The sequence below is a fragment of the Mesoplodon densirostris genome, chromosome 9 (assembly GCF_025265405.1).
Source record: "Mesoplodon densirostris isolate mMesDen1 chromosome 9, mMesDen1 primary haplotype, whole genome shotgun sequence".
NCBI classification, from domain to species: domain Eukaryota; kingdom Metazoa; phylum Chordata; class Mammalia; order Artiodactyla; family Ziphiidae; genus Mesoplodon; species Mesoplodon densirostris.
In genome coordinates this window covers 52,177,047-52,201,993 of record NC_082669.1, presented here as the reverse complement: position 1 = coordinate 52,201,993, position 24,947 = coordinate 52,177,047, and the positions used below count along the sequence as shown (strand labels likewise).

General features: G+C 43.5%; 1 protein-coding gene across 1 annotated transcript in view; it reads right to left on the bottom strand.

Annotated features, from left to right (window-relative positions):
* COL28A1 (collagen type XXVIII alpha 1 chain) overlaps positions 1-24,947 on the bottom strand; it is a 173,497-nt gene that overhangs the window by 34,295 nt on the left and 114,255 nt on the right. The window contains 7 exon segments of the mRNA XM_060107715.1: positions 1,699-1,729; positions 1,731-2,228; positions 2,230-2,255; positions 3,910-3,946; positions 9,643-9,678; positions 9,768-9,848; positions 10,402-10,470. Coding sequence (XP_059963698.1) covers positions 1,699-1,729; positions 1,731-2,228; positions 2,230-2,255; positions 3,910-3,946; positions 9,643-9,678; positions 9,768-9,848; positions 10,402-10,470 — 778 coding nt within the window.

The following is a 24,947-nucleotide window of genomic DNA, read 5'->3' as shown; positions in this document are numbered from 1 at the left end:
GCACTCTCCTTAAAGTAAACAGACACTTCCCCATCACTTGAAGTCAACCACTAGGGGGACGAAGTTTTTTGTTGTTGTTGTTGTTGTTTTTTGCGGTACGCGGGCCTCTCACTGTTGTGGCCTCTCCCGTTGCGGAGCACAGGCTCCGGACACGCAGGCTCAGCGGCCATGGCTCACGGGCCCAGCCGCTCTGCGGCATGTGGGATCTTCCTGGACCGGGGCACGAACCCGTGTCCCCTACATCGGCAGGTGAACTGTCAACCACTGCGCCACCAGGGAAGCCCGGAACAAAGTTTTAACGCATTTTTACCTCATCTGTAAGAGGCCATCTAAAATAATTTAATTATTTAATTTAATTTAATAATATTTGATGGCCCAAATAGGCAAAAGAATGACTTAAATGCTTGTTATCCGAAGTGTCTGTCTGTTATCTGCGAACTACTCTGTGGAAGGGGCAAGTCTAACCCATAATAAGTTTAACAGACAGTTACCTCTTGTTTTGGGAATTGCAAAAAGCCAGCCAGTCCAAAAATATACCCCTCATTGCCTAGAACAAATTAGTAACTCCTTTGATTAAGATGATATAGCTCTTCAATTATTAAAATATAACGTGTCTCTGAAATGTGTAATATTGCTGGCCATTCTAACACATTAACAGCCCAGTGAGATTGAATAGACCAGTCACCCAATAGGGTGTTAAGGAAATGGGACCCCAGATTAGAAAGGTCTGGAGAAAGAGGGAAAGTGGGAAGGTTCTGAGCGTGGTCTGCTCTCCTTAGGGCCAGACGTGCTGGTACCTGGAGTAGGCTGGGAACAGCATGAGGCTTTGTCAGGCCCTGCTCCCAGATGAGTGGAGAAGGAAGGATGGTGTCAAACTGAGGCCTGCAAACACATTAAATATAAATTTTACTTATTTCACAAGCTTTCTGGGTGTGGGCCCTGCCAGAATGTGTTATCAGTTTCCAAAGAACTGGAGTGTTTCATTGTAAAGTGATGTTGGTCGGTGAGTCAGTGTCTTAGCAGGGCTCGTCAGGAAATGTCAGTTCACCTGAAGGGTAAAGCAACATAGGGAAAGCCATCAGATCAGCACTGAGTGTATGAGGAATATTCAACATGTTGTTCTTTAAGATAAACTCCTGACGTCAACATGTTTACTCTTCATTATCTCTTTTCATAGGAACAGAGAATAGAGAATAGAAGAAAATAATCCCAGTTACCGTGTCTCTCATCTCTTTAGATTACCATCCCTGTTTTCCACTCATTCTGCACTTCTTAATTCGTTTTGATTCTATGATAACTGTAGAATCAAAATGAATTATTTTCTGTCTTGAGTTATTCTATGATAACCATAGAATCAAAATGAGTTATTTTCTGTCTTGCTGCTGGCTTGCTCCATCTCTTATCCAAGTTAGGTAACTTTTAGAACATGAACTAATCTTAGCAATGCCCCCAAATCCTGTCCTTTCTTTTTAGTCCTTGAATTGCAGCTACCCGAGTTAAACAACTCCAAGGCCAACAAGAGATTGTACTCCCTGAATGAAATACTAAACGTCTTTGTCTTCCAGAGTTTCTGTGTTACAATTTAATGCCAGTATACACCTCATTAGCCTCCTGATTTTCATTTTTGGTCAGGATAATCCTGTGATGTGGTACTTGGAAGGACAGTGTGAATTCCTTTCCTCTGGAGCTGAGTCTTACCTTGAAGGGTAACAAAGTCATCAAATAGATTAAACATGCTCCCTGTCTGGGTCGGTAGCAATGAGATTCATTTCTTTGTGGAACATCTCGAAGTTGGGGTCATTTCTCTTCACCACCCCAATCACAAATATTTCCACATCGATGTCACTGGCATCCTTCACCACCTCTGTCAGATTCTTTTCATCTCGCATATCTGTCTGCTCATCAGTGATGACCAAGGCCACCTTCTTCACACCCAGCCTTGCGGCTTCGAACATGCGGTTGGTGGCATGGAGAGCTGTGACTGTGTAGGTGCCTTCTCCCAGATACTGCATGTTGTCCACCGCCCGCTTGAGGTCATCCTTGCTGGAGAACTGTGTCAAATGATCCACTTCCTCTACCTTACGGCCATAGTTGATTACGCCTACGTGGACCGTGGCAAGGTCCAGCGCAACTCTGTCAGTCAGAGTCTTCACAAAGTCTTTGATAATCGGAAAGTTCTCTGGTCCCACACTTTCTGAGCTGTCAATCACAAACAGCAGCTCTAGCGGGTGCCTCTCTGCATTTACACCCACAACCTGAAACACAAATATTGACATAGAAACACAGCGGGGTTGAAAATTAAAACATCACTAATTGATATCAGATGGGTGGGGGGAGGAGGAGAGGGGCAAGGATGAACCTAAGACTAGATTGTAACCTTCCTTTTCTGTGACCGTGAGCACAGCTGACGATTGTCTCCCTTCTGGTTTCTATACCTGACTTTTTTTTTAAAAAAGATATATCGCAAAAAAAAAAAAAAAAAAACCTCCCCCACAAAAAAAACAAAACACTGTAGAGGATAAAACAATAAACAGATAGCCAATTTCTAAGATTAAAAAATAAAATAGTATTTTTAAAAGATTCGGCATCCCTGTGTATGCCTTCCTGATTCCATTTCCCTTCTCCATAAGAGATAACCACCATCCTAAATTTGCCCTTTATCATCCGACCATTTGTATTTAATCGGAATCTGAATGCTAATATTTCAGTCTTCAACCATATCCTTATGTGAAAATGAATACTTGCTCATTGGCGTGGCCAATGGGTAAAGTAATGGGATGAAACATTTTAATTGTGGGGGGAAAGATTCAGGTCTTTAACTGGACCCAAGAGTAGCGGCCCCTAGCTACTCTGGTTTATGTCCCCAGTCACACCCTTAGTGACCACTAAAGTGGCTCCCATCTTATCAAGGAGGCCAGCAGTCCATCCATACTGTGAAACTGTTTCAGGGAAATGATCTCAGAACACTGGTCAATAAACAACTTCTATTTAGGGTTTATCATTCAAAGCAGTTGCCAGAGTTCCTTGGCAATAAAAATTATCAGGGTTCCACTGGTGTATTCATATCCACATGTTGCCCAGCAGCCCTGCCACGATAAGTCATCAGGAAACTGGCTGCTATTTTACAGCGCTTCTAGAACTCAGAAGCAATGTCTAAATCGGCCTGTCACCATAGAGAGTCCCAGGCTGCTTCTTAAGGTCTGGAAGTCTTTTGGGGGACAAGTCAGTTCTGGGGTTCTCTATATGGAAGGATAATGATATTCCTGCCTCTGTTCGTTTTAAACACAGAAGTTACCTTCATTATCCATTAATTGCTTGCCTTTTGGCTAGTCTTTTTGCTTTACTTCCTTGTTCTGGTAACTCTGTTTTAAGTCTATTTCGCCATAGAAGCATTTAGATAGAGTTGTGACCCAAGATGACCTCTGGACTCGGTCCTTTTGCCTCTGAAGTGGCAGGCACTCTAGACGTAGGGCTCAAAACTCAATGTAGAAAGACTTTTTGCTTCAGGAAAAACACAGGCATTATCATCACCAGCTAGGCTGGAGTCAAACACCAGTTAGGCCCCTGTAGTCCTGCTTCATTTGTTGTTCTTTCCTTCTCAGGCTCAGGTAAATGTCACTGAATACAAATGAGCTCTGTGCTAACAAAAGGCCTGGCTGCCCACAGACCCAACTATCTTCACACCTCTTAACTACCCTGGGAAAATGACTTCTTTTCTTAAATCAGGATTCCCACATCCCCTCACACTGCTTCCTTTCAGTTTCCCACTGAAACTGAAAATGAGCTCGAAACTTTCCCACGAGCTCTACAGTAGACATATCCTGGGTGAGTACATTATCTTGACAACACAGAACATAGTGGGGTTGGTACTTTAAAGTGATGGGTTTTTTCTTGGTCATCAAATCTTACCACATATTTCAAAAATAAGCTTGATGATTTCTTCTTTCTGGAGGAAAAGAGGAAAATATTAATTGTGTGACCATATTTTTTCCTATAGTCATGAAAGGTATGTCTTATTATAATCAGCATTGGGCTATTTGACTTAATCCTTCCACTGCAAATAAAATACATAGCACAGGGGCTTCCCTGGTGGCACAGTGGTTAAGAATCCACCTGCCAATGCAGGGGACACGGGTTCGAGCTCTGGTCCGGGAAGATCCCACATGCTGTGGAGCAACTAAGCCCGTACTCCACAACTACTAAGCCTGTGCTCTAGAGTCCACGAGCCACAACTACTGAGCCCAGGAGCCACAACTACTGAAGCCCGCACGCCTAGAGCTCATGCTCTGCAACAAGAGAAGCCACCGCAATGAGAAGCCTGTGCACCACAATGAAGAGTAGCCCCCGCTCACCACAACTAGAGCAAGCCCGTGCGCAGCAACGAAGACCCAACACAGCCAAAAATAAATAAATAAAAAATACATAGCACAGAGGTTAAAAGTTGCCTATAATATATCAGAATTGAAATGCGTTTGAGCTGTGAAATGTAATAACTCAGACTTGGAGTTCAAATTGCAGCTCCAGTATTTATCAGCTGTGTGACCTTGGGCATGAAGTGACCTAACAGTGTCTGTGTCTCAGGGATGTAGTGGGATTAAACGAGGTAACACGCACACAGGGTCTGGCCCCACAAAAGATGTTCTACCTACAGTCGGCCCTCCATAGCCATGGGTTCTGCATCCATAATACGGAGGGCTGACTGTACTGTGCCATTTTATATGCGGGACTTGAGCATCCACGGATTTTGGTACCTACTGGGTTGGGCATGGTGGGCGTGTCTGGGAACCAATCCCCTGCAGACTCCGAGGACAATAATGGTGTGGGCAATGCATGCTTTCAGTTACATGGTTTAACCCACATGTGCTGACAAACCAGGACAAGCACCAGGGCCAAAAGGGATCTCATCCAATGCTGTATTCCCTCCTTTTTTTTCTGTACCAATCCCCAAATTTGCAAGTCTTCTCTCCAGTTTCCTAATACCCTCACTTGGGCTCTTCCATGAAACCTCCCTGGGTTCCTGGATGCTCCTTGCAGGTCCCGCTGCTCACCAGCTCCATCAGAAGGGCCTGAGATGAACTGGGTACTAGGAATCAATCTGCCAACATCCTGCCCTGCATGGCATGTTTACAAATGCCATGGGATGAGACTGGAGAAGTCAGGATTCTACATCTGCCAAAGACAAGAAGCTGACAGGGATGATTAACTTAACAGATGAGAGAAGCAGAAGCCCAGAAAATCTCAGCTGGAAAGAGCAGTGGACCTGTTCTAAGAAGATACAATGTAACAGTTGCAAAAGTAAAGTTTTAAAGGAGAAAACCTTTAATGACAGAAGTGAGGTGAAGGTGACATAGACGGTAACACGGCTTAACAGAAGCATGTACAGAGAATATTCAGGGCATTTTAATTTAATTTCTTTTTCTGTAAATTGAGTAAAAGCCAATGATTTCAAGTGGCTCTACAAAAAGAACTCCCAATGTGAGATTTTAAAAATTATATGAAATGAAGGAGTCAACAGTTATCTTTTTTTTTTTTAGGCTTTGTCATGCTTTTCCACATTTAGAGAGAGATTTCATAAATCTGAAACTAGAGTATGTCTGGAAAGGGGAAATGCCTATTAATATATTTATATTATCTAGGAAGGGGAAATGTTATGTATTTAATATACTTGTGTTTAATTTTTTACAAGTGGAGAAAATACTTTTCACTAAGTTTTATGATTATAGTTTTTCACTTAACATTATGTAGTAATTAATTTCCCATATTATTAAGTATTCTGAAAAACTTGATTACTGAAGTCAGATGCATGGCCATTTTAAGGTTCTTGATGCAGAGTGCCTTACAATCCTCCGGAAAAGTTGTAGTAACGGACGCCTCTAACAACAGTATATAAGAAAACCCATTTTGTTTTAGAGACACAACACTGGTTATTATTATTATTATATAATCTTTGCCACTTGATAGAGCAAAATATCTCATTGTTTTAAATTACACTTACTATTTGTGAGGCTGAATATTATATGTATGTTTCCAAGTTGTATTCTCTTATGCACAGTCTTTGTCCTTTGTCCGTTTCTTTCTATTAGAATGTTTGTCTTTTCTTGACTTGTAAGAGCAATTTATATATCAAGGTTGCATTTTAATTCTTTTCACTGTGCTTTCATGGCATAACCAGGTCTAATATGCTTTAAGTAGTCATGTGTGTGTGTGTGTGTGTGTGTGTGTGTGTGTGTGTGTGTGTGTGTGTATAAATCTTTTCCTTGTATTCTTTGCTTTTAAGTCACTGGAATAGTTTCACCCTTTCCATTAAAATTGCTGAATGACCACGTTGGCTACTCAGTGCCAATGATGAAGGCATCAAGTTTATACCCCTCAAAGGACTCATGTTTACATGAGTCTAGTAAGAAGTAGGCAAATAAATAAATACTTTTGTAAGTACTATTCTATTGGCTTGGAGCTAAGGAACCACGCTGGTCTGCCGGGAATACCAGGGATGGGAGAGAGGGTGTGGGCCTGTGGTCTAGGGAGGTTAGGCAGACTCTGACCGGGGTGGGGTGGGGAGAGGAGGAGAAAGAGCTTTCCAGGCAGAGGATGGAACACACAAAGTGCAGTGCACTGGAGTACTTGATTAAACTTGTGACTCAGGGAATGTGACTGAAAGAATGACAGGAAATGTGAAAGACAGATGGACTTTAGAAAGCCTTTGTGTCATGCTGGAGAGCGTGGACTTATCCTGAGCACTGAGAAGAGACACGGTCCGTAGCAGAGAAGAAAGGTGATTGTGGCAGCCAGTGGAGGGGTCTGAGGTTCCTATATAGTTCAGGCAAAGAAGATAACACTAGAAAGCCGTGGTGGTATTGATGGATGGGAAGGAATGACCTGGAGGGACATTTCAAAAGGAGATGAAGGGGGTTGGTGAGTAATTGGAAGGAAGGATGAGGGAAAGGAGTCTAGGAGGCAAATGATAACGGTGCCGCTCTCTGAGATAGGGAGGGATAGAACAGGGGCATGTTGAAGCTAATGAAGATCACTGGTTCAGCTTGATTCTGGCTGGGTTTGAGGCACCTGTGGGACACCCAGCTGGCGATGTCCAGTAGGCAGTAGGATGTGAGGCCTGGTGCTCAGGAGAGGGGTTCAAGCTGGATGCAGATTTCAGAAATGTCAGTGTACAGTTGGCTGTTGAAACAGGGGTGGCAGACGAGATTGCGTGGAGCAGAGCTTCTCTGCCCCTTTTAACCCCTCCCTATACCCCCTTTTGTCAAGCATATTGTTTTCTATATTTATAATATAAAAAGATTTTTTCATTCTCCACACAACTTTACTGTAATATTAACTTAGCCTTTTCAAACTGTGCATCCCCCTGACTTTGATAGCTGTCCCTCCCTGAGGGTTTGAAGACTGGGAAGAAAAGACTGAGGGCAGACACTGGGAAACACTGACATTTAAGGGGCACACGGAGAAACAGTCTTTCTGAAGCAATTTGGTGTGAATGATTAAAGACTTGAACTTCATCAATGGTATTGGCCTCTGAAAAGAGGACTTTGTTAGTCTGGACCAAATCTGCCACTGAGAGTGTTTGGGAATATATTTGATCAGGGAGAGAATGGGGGTGGGGAGAGGAAAGATGCCTTCCAAGAACAGCCTTCATGGGGGAGCAGCCGGGATTTGGCGTCAGACAAGCCAGCTTTGGCTCTCACGGCTCTGTTACTTGTTATTGAGGTGTTTTGGGGCATATCGTTCAAGCTTTCTGCGTGACTTGGCGTGCCTTCATCTGGAAGGAAGACACTACTACCTACCTCATGGGCTGTCATGTGGATTCATGTGGGTTCTGGGCGAGAGGGGGCTGCGGCTTGTATCCTGTCCCCTTCTCCCTGCACCCTCTCCCCACCGGCCCTGTGCTGCACCGGGCCTTAGCCAGCACTTATGAGGTGAATCCAAGCTCCGTCCCATCCCCCCAGATGCCTGCCCCTTGGCCACCTCGTGCATACAGGCCAGTGCTCTCAACTTCCAAACTTGGGGCCATTTGGGGCAATTCTGAGATCCTGTGTATCCAGAGTGCAGTACAGAGGGGGGCGTGCGCTCAGGGTGGTCACTCCTCACCTGGGGGAAGGGATGTAACTGGAGAAGGACTAGAAGTCCAGGGGTGCAGAGTGGGGGCCGTACTTTACATGGGCCCCCCAGGCACCCTGCAGTACTGGGTCAAGGTGGTATTCATATGAAGGAGCCTGTCACATATTAGAATCTCATTTAATGCTGACCTTGGCTTTCTAAATGCTACAAAAAGGGAAGAGTGAAGGAAAAGAGAATTTGCATCAAGCCATACCTGATTTTGTCTGCTCTGGGCCCACATATCACTTCTATCACAGCATTTATCAAACTATAGGTGAACATCCTTTGCTTGTCTTTCTCTCCCGTTAGGCTGTGAGCTCCTTGAGTCCAGAGATAGAGTCTCTTCCTCTCAACTATTCTCCCAGTGCCTGTCTTAGACCCTGACCCAGGGTAGGTGCCCAATAAACGTTGGTGAAGTGAATGAACAACTGCATGGATGAAGGAAACCAGTTCCCCTCTCCATGTTGGGACAGGAGGGAGGGTACAAACCTATGGGAAACATTCCTCTGGGCATTTTACATATACCCTCCTCTGCTACTTTGGGGAGAAATTGCTGCATATATAGCTGCTTCATCCTCCATAGGCATCTGGGGAGGGTCTGACTTCTGGTGGGGAACAACAAAGAGAAAAAGGCAGATGGGCCATAAAACCATGCACAGTTCTGTTTGTCACATGTCTAGCTCTCGCCTTCACCACTTGAACTCCCACCCCTGGGTTTTCCTGGCACTATACATAAGGTCAACATCCCCAGACCATGACCCACCAAAGAATCAAAAAGGGAAAAAGCCTACTTAGTGCTCTGTGGTGACCTAAATGGGAAGGAAATCCAAAAAAGAGGGGATATATGTATACATATGGCTGATTCACTTCGCTGTACAGTAGAAACTAACACAACATTGTAAAACAACTATATCCCAATTAAAAAAAGGCGGGGAGAAGAGAAGGTCCCTATTTCTCCTCAACTCCCAGAGATGTAGTGTCTCAAAGTTAGAAAGGAAGACATAGACTTTGCTATAGAAATTCTAGAACTTTCCCATCCTGTGGGACTTTCAGGGGTCAGCTTTTTGTTTGTAGTGGTGCAAACAAAAGAGAACAAAAGAGAGAAGAACAGGGAAAGTTTGTACATCATCACAAATATTTGTTGAATAGGTGAGTCAGTACATAAAAGTAATCCCAATTTTGTGATTGCTGTTCTTCTCAGAGCACTTCTTAAAGGAACTAGTTCAGGAAAAAAGAGCCCCCGTGCTGAAATGTGAAGGATCATGTACAATAAAAATTCCCTTGCTCATCTGGCTTCTTTTAAACAGTTCATCTCCTTGTTAACCTTTCTACCGGGGGGTGGGCAGTTATATCTCTACCACAAGGCTGGATAAGGGCGCTGGGTGTTATGTCTCCCTCACATTCGGGTTCAATTACCTCCTGCATCTATGTCAGCACTAATTCTGTGTCAAAAGAAGTCACTTCTAAAGCTAAAACACAAATGCAATCATTTTGTGAGCACAAACCCCTCAATTACCCTCCAGGATTGATACTCACTGTCAGTCCTCGGTCTCCTCTTGGTCCGTGTAACCCCTACTTAGTGGAAGAAGAGTAACAGTCAATGTAGGTTGGAAGAAGTTACTGTATACAATTACCATAAGATGTTGAAAATCACTTCTTGCCTGTTTTCCTTGGGGTCCGGGATCTCCAATTTCCCCTTTATCCCCTTTCTTTCCCACATCGCCCCGTTCTCCACGCTCTCCCTTTATAATACGATGAAAAGATAAGCTTAGAATGTGAATATTAACACCAAATAAGATGAACCCTAAAGTTTTATTTCTTTGCAGCTGTGGTACCTCTTGAAGACCTGTGGTTCTTGTTGATATGAATATACTATATGAAAAAAATGGGGGGGCATTTTATTTACATCCCCCCGGGTACCATAATCTAATTCATGATGAACTCGGGACCTCAAGGTGAGGAGACCATGAGATGCCATCCGATTAGCTCACTGCCTTTAGGAACTTCAACTGTTATACAGGTTAACACCTGAGCTATCTGGTATCTTCTACATGGTACGTTGTAAGGACTTATTCCTTATCAGCTGGCTTTTGAGTTTGAAGAAAATGAGATTTCATAAAGTAAACAGGTTTGTAGTTAGGAAAAGAAATGCATAAGGATTCACTCTGAAATGGATTTTTTCCTCTGAGCTTTGTAAGGAGAAGAGTGTCAAGTGCATGAGAGCTCTTCCAGAGTTCAAGTTAAGCTACTGAGATCCTAAACCTAAGCATTTCTTTTAGGTCCTGAAATACTTACCTTCCTGCCAGGGAGGCCATGGCCTGTCATGCCCTTTGGCCCTGGGAAGCCTTGAGGTCCTTGCTCCCCCTGCACTCAATATGTGAAAGGGATGCTCCTGTTAATTTCCCAAGATATTTCTCAGAATATACTTTCGGTCTGATATACATCTGCACTTTCAAAACTGCATTATAGCATTATCTAAATTTGGGGGGAAATACACATATAAGTCAGATGGGCTCAATACTTTGCTAGTAAAAATTTAACTACTTATCTGGGGTGGAAGTGAGGGAGTTGGTTTATAGCATTTGTCTGTTTCTGTGGTGTAAATACTTCCGCCTTTGCCAATTTCAAACTGTGAACTTGACATCAACCGGTTCACAAGTAACAAGCAGCTGTTATTGATATTTCAGTCATAATATTACTGGTAATTTTTATAATCTTCTTTACATTTTCTATACTTTTGATATGTTGAAAGCATGTATTATCTTTTTTTTTTTTTTTTTTTTTTTTTTTTTTTGCGGTACGCGGGCCTCTCACTGTTGTGGCCTCTCCCATTGCGGAGCACAGGCTCCGGATGCGCAGGCTCAGCGGCCATGGCTCACAGGCCCAGCCGCTCTGTGGCATGTGGGATCCTCCCAGACCGGGGCACAAACCCGTGTCCCCTGCATCGGCAGGCGGACCCTCAACCACTGCGCCACCAGGGAAGCCCGAAAGCATGTATTATCTTAATAATGGAGTACAAGAGGATTTAACAGCATCTCTCCCCAATTAATGCCAAGGAGTGTTTTTATAATTCACCGTACACTCTTTGTTCCATACCTGATCATTTGTAGCAACGTAAATCCATTTATCTAAATTCAATACCTCCTAAATTTGCAAAATAATAATATTTTCCTTTCAGTACTTGTTTTTAACTTTCCCCATCATATCTTAACATTATCTGCTGTTCCTGTACCCCCATCTTCAAAACCGCACAGGTTTAAAAGGTTTTCATGATGTTGAACATGAAACAGGAATAATCACTAACAAGTATACAAAAGTCATAGCACTGATGCTGTTTGGATCAGCAGCCCCTACTTTAGATCATTATTAGCAATGAGTCCTTGGCGAAGGTTTGAAGGACCATGGGCTCCTGGGATTTGATTTGCTTACCTTTAGCATCTTTCTCAAAGGTATCCTGACCATGCCCACTAGAATCACTGGTATGCTCAATAAAAACCTGAGACCAACTTAATGAGAATCAAAGATGGAGGTAGGGGTATAATATGCATTTTGCCATAGGCTTGCGAAGGCTCGAGATCCAAGGCTCCAGAAGGCAGGATGGGCTTTAGAAGGTCACTGCTGGAAAGTGCCACAGAGGGTTGCTTGGAGACCATTGTAACTTCAAATATCAGCATTCCTGAACCCCTTGTCGTAGCTCACTGGCTTTCAACCTTTTAAAAACAGAACCGTTTCTTTTTAAAAGTGTTATAGTGAAATATTTCAGACACAAAATTTTATATGGAAAAAGACAAACACTGATATAACACCATATTAAAAACTTAAATAGTACAGATACCATTGAAATCCCCAATGTACCTAATCCCCTTCCCTGAAGGAGAGAGGAAACCTGTCTCCGAAATTGATATGCAACACTCATATCTACGTTTTTATGCTTTAACTACACATGTGTATATTCTAAAACAGTGCACAATATTGTTTTTTATATTTAAACTTCAAATACTCGATACATTTATGCATCTAATTTGTATTTTAAGTCTCAACACTATCTATTTGAAATTTATCTGTGTACATATATGTAGTTCTAGTTTGTTAATTTTCTCTGCTCTACAGCATTCCATTAAATAACTAGACTACATTATTCTAGTGATGGGCATTTAGATTGTTTCCAGTATTTCCCTATTACAAATAATGCTTCAGCAAATAGTCTTGTATATATCTTTGCACACATCCCTAGGAGAGAACTCTTTCATTGTAACAAATCTTATACAGTAAAGTACAAAATAAAATGAATATAAGTGGAGATTCTCTTGTTGGTAAATGAAGTGCTCAGTTCTTCCTGCATCCATCCCTGTCCCCTAGCCAAGCTGGCTTGGCTAAACTCTGAGGCCCTTTTCATCTCTGTCATGTAGTATTTCTAAATGGACGGCAGGTAGGGAGGTGTAGTTTTGCTTCCTCATTTATTTATTTATTTATTTTTTTGAGGTATGCGGGCTTCTCACTGTTGTGGCCTCTCCTGTTGCGGAGCACAGGCTCCAGACGCACAGGCTCCGGACGCACGGGCTCAGCGGCCATGGCTCACGGGCCCAGCCGCTCCGCGGCATGTGGGATCTTCCCGGACTGGGGCGTGAACCCGTGTCCCCTGCATCGGCAGGTGGACTCTCAACCACTGTGCCACCAGGGAAGCCCCTGCTTCCTCATTTAAACTCTAGAGGTCTCATAGCAAGTTCTTTACTGTGGTCAGATTGCAGAGAACTCCTTTACTGAATGTCTTTTTCACCCTGTTAACACTTGAGCGAAACACAACGCTCTAGCACAGAGGGCTCATAATGAATATTTATACAGTGGTATGCACAGATGTCTCAGGTCTATCCAAGGAGACTCTCCCCTGAAGAAGGAGTGCCCCTTAGGTGCTTAGCTGGTTAAAGGAGACAGGCCGGGATCATTGGTCTGCTTTATTCACTTTACAGAATAGTTCCCAGGAAACCTGGAGCCCCAGAAACTTGGATAGAGATTAGAGCCAGTTAAGTAAGCCCCAAACAGTAAAGCAACACTCTGATTCCAAGCTGGAGATTCAAGCAGGACAAAGTAGAGGAGAAAAATCTGTTCTGTTTCTAAAGATTACACTGCCAACACAGGCGTAATGAAGAGGAATAGGTGGGAATATATGGATGACACAGCCCAACCTCATTACACTTACTGGAAAACATGCTCTACCAAGAGTGATCTGCAGCCTCATCTTGACTATGAAAGATAGAAGGGTCTGTCTACATATGGACTAGCCTGTCATACAGATTAGGTAGCCAGCCCACAGAGTGAGATGAAGGACATGGGGAAGATTCCTGCCTGAGATGCTTTTATTCTCTGTTCTCATTAAAAAGAAAATTAAAAAACAAAAATTACAAGGAAGGTATCCTCTGAAGAAAGATGTGTCAGTAAATGACACTTCGGCATAAATTAACCATCTCAGATTTTTTGTGGAGGGGAATAAGGACATCTTCATTCAACCAGGTCCCTGGTTGAAAGGTGGTTTGGGGTTGTCAAGGCTATGCTTGAGAGCACGGGTACCTCGGGGTCAGGAGGGTTCCTAGCCAGGTGTCGGGGAGATTAAAGGTTCTTGGGAGAAATCTGTAGCTGGCTTTGTTCCGACCCCAAAGGACAGAATAGTGTGAAAAACAAAGGGGCTGGGACTATGGTGTGATGGTGAATTATCACTGGGGATTATATATTTAGAAAAAGTGGGTTCAGAAAGAACTTGATACCTTTCTGACAATTATTCAGAATACTTATTTATTTTACAACCTTTTAGATTCCCACAGCAGCTAATCTAGAGCATGTTCAATAAATGTTTATGACTGACTAGGTGCTTTTGAGAAATGACACAATTTTCTTGTGAAGTTAAAAGCTACTGTGGCTTCACTGCCATGCCCTGGGGGTGGGGGGAAAGCCTCAGAATAGCCAATTATCATGTTAGAATCAGCTCCATGTTCAGGAATTTATTTTGCATTACTTCATAATATAGATATTTTATGTATAATTGTTAACATTGTACTTATTCCAGGCAGCTGGGTTTCCCTATAATAAAGGCTTTTTTTTTTTTCTTTTTAATCACCAGTTTCCCTTCAAGATACTTGAAGGCTTCTTAAGTAGACTATCTGGCTGAAAGCCTTTAGCATGTAAGTCCATGCCTTGGCTTGGCAGAGGTGAATACTATCCAATCAGATTTTTTTTCCTTGCAAGTCTCAGGAAAATGATAGCAATGATTTCAAGATGGGTCAGAAGCCACTGCACAAAAGAAGCTGTCTATCTGAAGATATATAATTAAGTCCACATTTCAAACCCAGCTTCTTAACCACTATATCTCAGTCTTAGATCTTTTCTGCTAAAGTTGTGATCATTTTAATTTTGCAGATGATTGCTTATTCTCTGGGAGAGAGAGTTCTAAGGGTAATGCACAACTACCTGAATATTTTAATAGATTTGTGTGGCGTTCATATTACCGGTATGTCAGGAAACAACAGTGTTTCTTTCCAAATGTTTTCTCAGTAAGGTGCTATGAGGAAAAAAATCAAATTCATAGATGAGCCAAAAAATATAAAATGGATGTCTGGCTTCTTCTTAGGACGTAGAAAACGAGGCTGCTTTTATTCTTACAACCTCACCAAACTTGCTAACTAATCTATGAAATCGCAACTTTCCTTGAATCTACCACAGAGCTATGGTTGCAGAGCCACCAGCTTACACAAAATCTAAGGAAACACAGGCTCCTCCAAGGAGAGACAGGACATGGGCACTTACCTGCTGGAGATGACAGATGTCATAAAAGCTAATAAGAAGGATTCAGCTAAAATTCTTTTTTTTTTTTTTTTTTCTTTTTGCGGTATGCGGGCCTCTCACTGTTGTGGCCTCTCCCGTTGCGGAGCACAGGCTCCGGATGCGCAGGCCCAGCGGCCATGGCTCACGGGCCCAGCCACTCCGCGGCATATGGGATCCTCCCAGACCGGGGCACGAACCCGTATCCCCTGCATCGGCAGGCGGACTCTCAACCACTGCACCACCAGGGAGGCCCTCAGCTAAAATTCTTAACAAATTGCTGAGTGTGGGCTAGTTGGAGAAGATCAAACTCCTGGGAGCTCCAGGCACAAGGCAAATTCATACCCACCCACCCAGTCTCTTCTGGGACCTCACCAGTGCTCAAGAGAGAGACTGGGGACAGGGCAAGTCCTGAAGTTTCCCTAGTGGGGCAGACCTAGGGGAGGGAGGCAGCAGCCCCCCAGGGGAAGGCCCGAGGCCCCCATGGGACAAAAATCAAAACAGCCAGGGGAAGTGAAGCAAGCCTTTAGGGCACAGATGACGATCCATGGCAGCTGAGGGAAGGAAACAGACTAAAGCCGGCAGGAATGAATCCTGGGCCCGGACCTTTAGACACTAAAGGTCCTCTCTCTATGGCCCTCAGGACAGCGTCTTTTTTAATAACCCAAGAACTGTCAGCCATGTATGGCAAGGGTTTTCAAAACAGCTCCCATGGAAATTTCCATGAGCTGGACCAAGATGCTACTAACATTAATACTGATGACTATAGGGCTTCCCTGGTGGTGCAGTGGTTGAGAGTCCGCCTGCCGATGCAGGGAACATGGGTTCGTGCCCCGGTCCGGGAAGATCCCACATGCCGCGGAGCGGCTGGGCCCGTGAGCCATGGCCGCTGAGCCTGCGCGTCCCGAGCCTGTGCTCCGCAACAGGAGAGGCCACAACAGTGAGAGGCCCACGTACCGGGAAAAAAATATATATATATTGATGACTACATTCATTTCCTATTGCCCCTATAATGAATGACCACAAATTTAGTGGCTTAAAACAACGTAAATTTGTTCTCAGACAGTTCTGGAAGTTAGAAGTCCAGATCAGTTTCACTAGGCTAAAGTCAAGGTGTTGGTAAGGCTGGTTTCCCCTGGACACTCTGAGGGGAGCAGCTGTTTCCCCCGATTTCCTCAGCTTCCAGGGGTCACCTGTGTTCTTTAGCTGGTGGCCTCTTCCTCCCCTTCATCACCTCTGATTCCATCATCACATCGCCTCTTCCACAGTCTCTTCTCCCTCTGTCTCCCCCTTATAAGGACACTCATGATTAAATGTAGGGCCTACAAATAATCCAGGATAACCTTCCCATCTCAAAATACCTAACTTAATCACATCTGCAACCTTCCTTCTGCCATGTAAGGTAATATTCACAAGTTCTAGGGATTAGGACGTGAACATTTTTAGGGGCCATTATTCAGCTTACCACAGTGGCTTTTTCCATATTCGTGTAAAAAGTTAATTATTATAATTATTTTTTTGTAATTTACCTTAATGTACTTCAGTTTCAACAGTACCATGAATGTGTGTATGTGCAAGTTAATTTACACTCGGGTTGCTGAGTTAACACTTGAAATACTGTACTCAGTAGTCCACACTTCAAAGACAGGTGACTCGACTCTTGCCCTCTGACGTTGCTCCACAAGGACGATAGAAACAATTGATCCCTGGGGGAAAAACGGGGTGTTCAAGACGTGTGGTAGCTGGAAGTGTCGTACAGGCCCTTTCCTCTTTCATAAATCGGGTATAATAGCCAGGTGGGCCCACACCCCCATGAATGCTTCTGGTAGAGTACCCTGAATTCTAGAACTCATTCAGAACAGGTGCCTCTTACCCTCATCCCACAATAAAGAATCCTGTCACCTGATCCGATTAAGAGGTTAGTTGGTCCCGTCATAAGACCATTGTTGTCGTTGCCTCAGAGGGATCATTTTAGGCAAAGTACTCGTTAAAGTACTTAAAGAGGGCCTCCCTGGTGGCGCAGTGGTTGAGAGTCCGCCTGCCGATGCAGGGGATACAGGTTCGTGCCCCGGTCTGGGAGGATCCCATGTGCCGCGGAGCGGCTGGGCCCGTGAGCCATGGCCGCTGAGCCTGCGCGTCCGGAGCCTGCGCGTCCGGAGCCTGCGCGTCCGGAGCCTGCGCGTCCGGAGCCTGTGCTCCGCAACGGGAGAGGCCACAACAGTGAGAAGCCCGCATACCGCAAAAAAAAAAAAAAAAAGTACTTAAAGAGACAGAATGGAATTTGGACCCCGTTTTCAGTACATGTTTTTGTGCCTACTTGTTAATAAGTAGCTGAACATAGGGTAGAATTCTGTCTGAAACTTGCTTTAATTGGAGCATGGCACCTAACAGGAAGTTTGTCTAGGAGAAGGCAGGTCACTCCTGCTGACTTCTAATCTTCAGAGACTACCGACAGTCGTTGAAAAGAATATGACAAATTGTGAATGTCCATATTGGCCTAGTTCAGCTCACAACAGTCATAGCCAAATGTGCTCCATTTGGCCATATTTCCCCCCAGTCATTTTTCTTAAACTTTTAGTCCCTACTTCCATTTTTCTGTTTATAACTACCAGCAGATGATAAAGTAATTGAACAAGTAGCAACATGAATATCTGCAAATAATTTCAGCAAAAGCCAAGCCACTTCACGGGACTCTGATTGTTTCATGGACACGTGTGCTCACTGTTAGGATTTTCTATCCAACTCACAGAATTTAGTCCCGTTTTCCAGTAACAAAATGGTTCTGAGCATAAAGTCTAGAATTAAATACATTGATAGGTCACAGTGCAAAGAGCATCATAGCTTCAAGGGTTTTTATCAGCTGGATTCAGTTGCATACATTGACTTATCCTGCCCTCCTGCCTAAATAACCTTCTGTAAAACCTGCCAAATTTCATAAATATCTTGCATGGCATTTGAATACACTTGACCACAAATGATAAATACAAAATGACAAGGTCGGCTTTATGGCAGTTCCTCTGCTAGAGAGAGGGGACTCTGGATGCTCCCTTTGCTGGCCATCTGCATGGTGCAACCTCCTGGTTTCCCTCCTGAGTTTCTCGTGGTTTGTTTGTGTCATTGTCGGTTTGTGTTTTAGAACTCCGATGTCTCTCACAGTGCTCTCTGTGCCCTCAAGGTAGATGTTTGCCTTGGACCCTTATTCCTGTCCACATCCATGGTGACCCTCTGGGGATAACCCCCAATTCTCTAATCCCCAGTCTTACCCCAGTCTCTAAGCTCCAGGCGCAACATTATATCTGCTCTCTAGACCTTTCCTCCTGCTGGCCATTTCGGAACCAAAACTATCAAATACAGAAACTCTCCTTCGCCACATCTGCCTTTCCTCCTGGCTTTCCCTCTTTCACTCACCTCTCAGTCTTCCAGGCTTGGGATGCTTTTTTCGTTCTGACCTTATCTGTGCTCCGGGAACACGCTCATCCCATCTGTGGGCAAGTCCCAGCCCACCAAACACGTCTGAGGAGTCTTCCCTGACTCGCCCTCCCCCCAGTCAAGAGTAATTCCCCCAGATCTACCCACCCCTCTCCTGTAGCCTGTCTCAGAACAGGTTTGGATGTTCGTATCCTTTCTGGCCTGCTTATCTTAAACTCCCCAAATTGAAGCACTTCATCTTATTTACCTTCCCACCCTCTGAGGTACTAATTCCAGGGCCCTGCATATCGCCCTGAGCTAGAGACAGTGGATGTGGAGGCGGGCCATCTCTGGTAGAAGTTGCCTAGAGACCATGCATCCTAATCTCCGTCTTGTTGAGCCTCACAAACCCCCATGGGTACCTCGGTAAATTTCATGATGAGCATTTGGGATCCATGTGGAAAAGAGATAACAAAGTAGAGATGCATGGAAAAGTGCCAGCGGAGATTTCCTATTGTGGGTCACCAAAGGAGGTACTGGGTTGGCCAAAAAGTTCACTCAGGCTTTCCATAAGATGGTACCGAAAACCCGAACGAACTTTTGGGCCAACCCATTATTTATAAGCAGGTCGACTTTATTAATATCTCCTGTGGCACTAGCCTGGGAGACAGTTGAACAAAGCAGGTGAGGAGTTTGCCGCAAGTCAGAAAACCACAGTGACTCATTGAAGAAGCCTTCTGCTGACTGCACAGGCCGCTTCAGCTGGGCTGCGAGGGTGTAGGCACAGTGGGAATGCTGGCCTGTGCAGCCACAGCTGCTACCACAGCAGCGGGACATGGAGCCTCCTGCTTCTGGGCCTCCTGGCCCAGCGTTCAGTCCCTGTGTATAAGTTTGCTGAATGAAAGGATTCCAGGAAATGGTATATGCTTCCAAATTACTCTTCTCTTTTCCATATACCCTTCATTGACACACAAGAATTGACCCAGAAGCAGCAGTGTGCTGATTTAATACTGAGGTAGGCTGAATAATGGCCACCAAAGCTATGCAGGGCCTAATGCCTGAAACCTGTGAATGTTATCTTACTTAGGGGAGAAAAGGTTTTGGCAGATGTGACTAAGTTAAGGATCTTGGGTGGGGAGATTCTCTTGAACTATCTGGGTGGGTCCTAAGTGCAGTCGCAAATAGTCTTACAAAAGAGAGGCAGAGAGAGACTTAGCTGGCAGAAGAGAAGAAGGTCTGGTGATTGAAACAGCAAAACAGAGGCGGAGAGAGAAGATGTAAACCACTGGCTTTGAGGATAGAGGAAGGGGCCATAAACCAAGGAATACAAAGAATGTGGCCCTAGACTCTGGTAAAGCCAAGGAAATAGGATCCAGCCCCCACCCCCAGTTTCTGGACTCCCTGTCAATGCCTTGACTGTAGCCCCATAAGATTCATTTTAGACTTCTGAGCTCCAGCGCTGAAAAAGAATAGATTGGTATTGTATTAAATCACTGGATTTGTAGTAGTTTGTTACAGCAGCCATAGGAAACTATCACAGATATGAATCTTATGGTTCCTCCCACCTTTAGCAGATCAGATCACAACACAGAGCATTTTGCATTAAATTACCAAGAAATAATTTGGCTCAGAAATCATTTGTATTTCAAGTTGTCAGAAGGTGAAAATTCAAACATTAAAATGAGGAGGCTGTGAGCTGCGCCCAGGGTGGCTTTGGATTTTGCAGGCAAAGACTGTTCTCTGAGAAGTGATGCTCTTCTATGGCTTTTCTCCCTCCAGGAGAGAAAGCAATGCTGAAAAATATTTCACACCAAAGGGAAGTCAGTGTACGACTTTGCCTGTGCAGCATAGTTGGAAATTGGCAGAAGGCTATGAGTCACTAATGATGATGGTTCAGATTCAACAAGTCCATCCCTTCTAAACTTGCCCTGGCTCAGATGCACATCACCTGTGGACTAAACTGTTACAATAGCTTCTTCTTTTTTTTTTTTTTGCTGTACACAGGCCTCTCACTGTTGTGGCCTCTCCCGTTGCGGAGCACAGGCTCCGGACGCGCAGGCTCAGCGGCCATGGCTCACGGGCCCAGCCGCTCCGCGGCATGTGGGATCTTCCCGGACTGGGGCACGAACCCGTGTCCCCTGCATCGGCAGGTGGACTCTCAACCACTGCGCCACCAGGGAAACCTACAATAGCTTCTTAATCCATGTCTTTACTTCTGCTCCTATGCCTCTATACCAGAGATTCTCAACTGTGGGGCAGGGGGAGGAGATGCTACAGGAGACCCAGAGGATGCAAGGGGAGGAGCATATTTCCAACTACACAATCCACCTCCTACCCTCACACCACTACCTAAAAAGGGAACGGTGAGAATAGTTGCTGATGGAGTGTTCTGGACATGTGAATGGTATGGAGGCAAAAGAATGAGAAGCATTGTTCCAAACTAAATAACAAATATACTAAAACATTCAACTGGCTGTGTCAATATGTGTTCTTAAAACTCTTCCAGGTTATATACCCAAGAGAAATGAAAACATAAAAATGTGCCCACGGATGTTCATAACAGAATTATTTACGATAGCCAAAAAGTGGAAACAACACAGATGTTCAACAGAAGACAAATGGATAGACAAAATGTGGTATATCCATACAATGCAGTATTATTTGGCCATAAAAAGGAAGTTCTGATACAACATGGATGACCCTTGAAAACATTATGCTAAATGAAAGAAGCCAGCCACAAAAGACCACATGTTATGTGATTCCATTTATGTGAAATGTCTATAATAGGCAAATCCATGGAGACAGAAAGTAGATTAGTTGTGGCCTGGGACTAGAGGTTTAGTGGGAAGGGAATGGAGAGTGACTATGAAGTACGGGGTTTCTTTGGTGAATGTTGATAATGTCTTAAAATTAGGTTGCATTGCTAGTTGCACAATTCTGTGAAAATCCTAAAAATCATTGAATTGTATACTTTAAACAAGTGACTTGCATGGCATGTGAATTATATCACCATAAAAGTGAGCTTTTAAAATAAACAAACCCTTCCAGGCCTTTCTGTCATCAGAGCAGTGGTTGTCAAAGTTTGGTGTACATCAGAAATATCTGTAGAGCTGGTTAACACAAGGGCTATGGGGATCTACTCTCAGAGTTACCACTTCATTAGGTCTATGTGGGGCCCAAGAACTTGCATGTCTAACCGGTTCCTAGGTGATGCTGATAGAGCTGGTTGGCGGCCGTGCTTTGAGAATCACTGATTGATAGACTCCAACTGAAGTTCTTCAGCTCAGCCATGCAGGTTCTTCACAGTCTGGCTCCCCCTGTTTTGTAGCCTATTTCTCTGCAGGCTTTATCTCATCTTAACCTTAACTCATATAGATCTATTTCTGGTTCCCCCATACTTTTTGGCCATATATTGGGTGTCATTTTACCCCTAGTGTCTAGCCCAGTGCCTGGCAAAAGCAGATATTCAGTTAATGTTTCTGGACCATTGATTGGGCCCAGATCACCCCAGCACCCTAACATCTCACACAAACAAGTAACTACTTCCTCCTAAAAGCTGGTGCTAGTGCCTTTCCAAATCCCCTGGGATTGGGGCCATAAAGAAAAAGGAATGGAAAAGCCAGTCTTCATGAGGCATAAACCTAGGAATTTCAAATTTATCAAAATATATAAGCCATTCTTCCTTGAACAGACAGCCAAAGGGAAGATGCTAGTTAGATTTACCTAACTTCAGTATGCACAGCCTTCAGAAACATCAAGAGGAAATGTAGGGTGAGAGCCTTTTCTGTTAAGTGAACAGAGAAGTACAGCAGGCAGCTTTATACATAAGCAGAAGGTAGCAGTTCCAGCTGTCACAATGAATGTCTCTTAACTGTCACACTTTTAGGTGTGAAGCCTGGTAAAAAAAATGATCTTCATATCATCACCATATGATTCTGCGGAAAGGGAAATATGCATTTAGACTACACGTTACATGTTTAATTATATCGAAAAGAATATACCAATGTGACATTAAGCCAGGCCTTCCCTTAGGTCTAAGTTATTTCCTATCAGTAGGTTTGGTGAGACCCATTAACTTGTGTGGTGCACCCAAAAATAGACCCAGGGGTGGATTACACCCACACTTCATCCCATGATCTCCAGCCACACCGCTGACCTCCAACCCACTGTAAGCAGAGTACCTGCTATGCCAGCACCCTTCCAGATCAGGCCCCTGGCCTCCCTGACACTTAAATTGCTGCCCCCTCCCACCAAGAAATTCTGGAGGTATGGTTGACACTGGCACTGAAAAGCCATCGTGGACATAGATTGCTTTTAAATGCTGTGTGTTACATGTTACATGCCTATCAGGATGACAGCTACTGAAAGACAGTAGCATTCTATAAGCTGGTTATTCTTTACCAGGAATCAAAAGCACAGAAAGGACTAACAGCTAATTGCCCTCTTAGAGTATTTCTTTCACCAGAGGATTCACAGTACTTGCTCATCTATGTGTCTCTTTCTGGATATCCTATGGGGATTAAAGGAGTAATATTTATAAAGTCCTATGAATTCTTTAAACAAGAGTATTATAGGTTTATTTCACTTAGCATAATGTCCTCCAGGTTGGTCCTCGTTGTCACATATGGCAGAATTTCCTTCTTTTGTGAGGGCGGTGATTAGGAATCTATTAGATGTTTATACCACATCTTCTTAATTCATTCATCCCTCAATGGGCATTTAGGTTGTTTCCATATCTTGGCTATTGTGAGTAGTGCTGCAGTGAACATAGGAGGGTTAAGTGAAATAAGCCAGTCACAGAAGAACTAATACTGTGTGATAGTAGTTATATGAGATAACTAAAATAGTCAAACTCACAGAAGCAGAGTAGAATGGTAGTTGCCAGGGGCTCAGGGGAGGGGGAAATGAGGAGACAACGGGTATAAAGTCTCAGTTATGCAAGATGAATAAGTCCTAGAGATCTGTCGTAAACATAATGCCTAGAGCTAACAATACTGTGCTGTACACTTAAAAGTTTGAGTAGATCTCATGTTAAGTGTACTCACAATAAAAAAAATTAAAAACTGAAATAGCTGAAAATAATGATTTGTTTTAAAAAATGGAAATGATAAATATATCCAAGTCTGTTTTTTAAGAAAATAAAGAAAATTACGTTAATTTTAAAAAGTTGAAAGAATAAAAGTACAATGGAGGCTTATGGTTAATAATTCCTATAGGCTGTCCTCAACCTCATTCATTTATATGCCTTGTTTTCCTTTCTCATTGCTTTCAACTTAGCATGGTAGTAACTGTTCCTGACAATTCAGATGCAAGTTTCAGAGGGGCAGCGCTACTCATATATGGAAATTTTTCTCTTGATTTTTCCCTGTAAAACTCTTCTACTGTCTTCGTAAGCTGCGTAATGACAACCTAAGAGTTGTCCTTGCTGTACCACAGAACACACAGATGTGGGTGGCATATCTGAGGCCAAGAAACAGAATGAAATATTGTGAAAACAAAGTCACAGTCTCCTATAAAAACATATCTTTTAAGAAAATTCTGTTATTAACAAAGTTAACTCAGGCTTTAATTGCATCATGCTTGCTTCAAGGCTAAAGTAAGAAAACACTTGAGTTAACATTTAACAGTAAAAGAGACAAATATGGTATAATGAAATTATATTCACAAATTTTTATAAGCCTAGACTCATGCTCACAGTGAAGTTGAAAACCACATCAAGGGATTAACAACTGCAGAAAAATTCACAGGGAGGCAGGTTTCAGTCCAACATAAAGAAGAAAGGTCTACCAATTATAGCTATAGAAAAAGCCTTTCAAAATATAGTGAAACGGGGGCTTCCCTGGTGGCTCAGTTGTTGAGAGTCCGCCTGCCAATGCAGGGGACACGGGTTCGTCCCCTGATCCGGGAAGATCCCACATGCCGTGGAGCAGCTGGGCCCGTGAGCCATGGCCGCCGAGCCTGTGTGTCCGGAGCCTGTGCTCCGCAACAGGAGAGGCCACAACAGTGAGAGGCCCGCATACCGCAAAATAAATAAATACATACATACATACATACATACATAAATACATACATAAATATATATATATTGAAATGGAAATATTTAATACCAGTACAAGTATGGGAAAATACAAGAATGTTCTCAAGGGAAACATATAAATAAATTATGTTACACCCACGTATTGGACTACTATGTAGCTGTTAAAAAAATATAGTAAATCTTTATGTGTTGATTTGAAGGGCCATGCTTGCTCTAGTAACTGAGATGCGGGAGCGGGTAGGGTGAGCGAGTTGGGGAAATTATGTATAGAATGATTTTTAAAGGTTGCTGTGCTATATATGTGCGTGTTTTTGCAATCTAGTTGAAAATGTGGAAGCTACACCCCCAAACTGCAAACAGAGGCAACCTTTACAGGGTAGGACTGAAGGCGACAGAGGGAGACTTTCACAACTTTGAGTGATTGTGAGGTCTTTGGATTTGATACAAGGATGTGCAATTTTCATTTTTAAAGGTAACAAAGCTTTTTGAATTTGTTACAAGGTCATTGGAAAACATACAAGAAAGGAAAAAAGCTTCTTCTCCCTAGCATGCCCAGAGTCTGGATGGCCAGATGCCTTTGAGAATG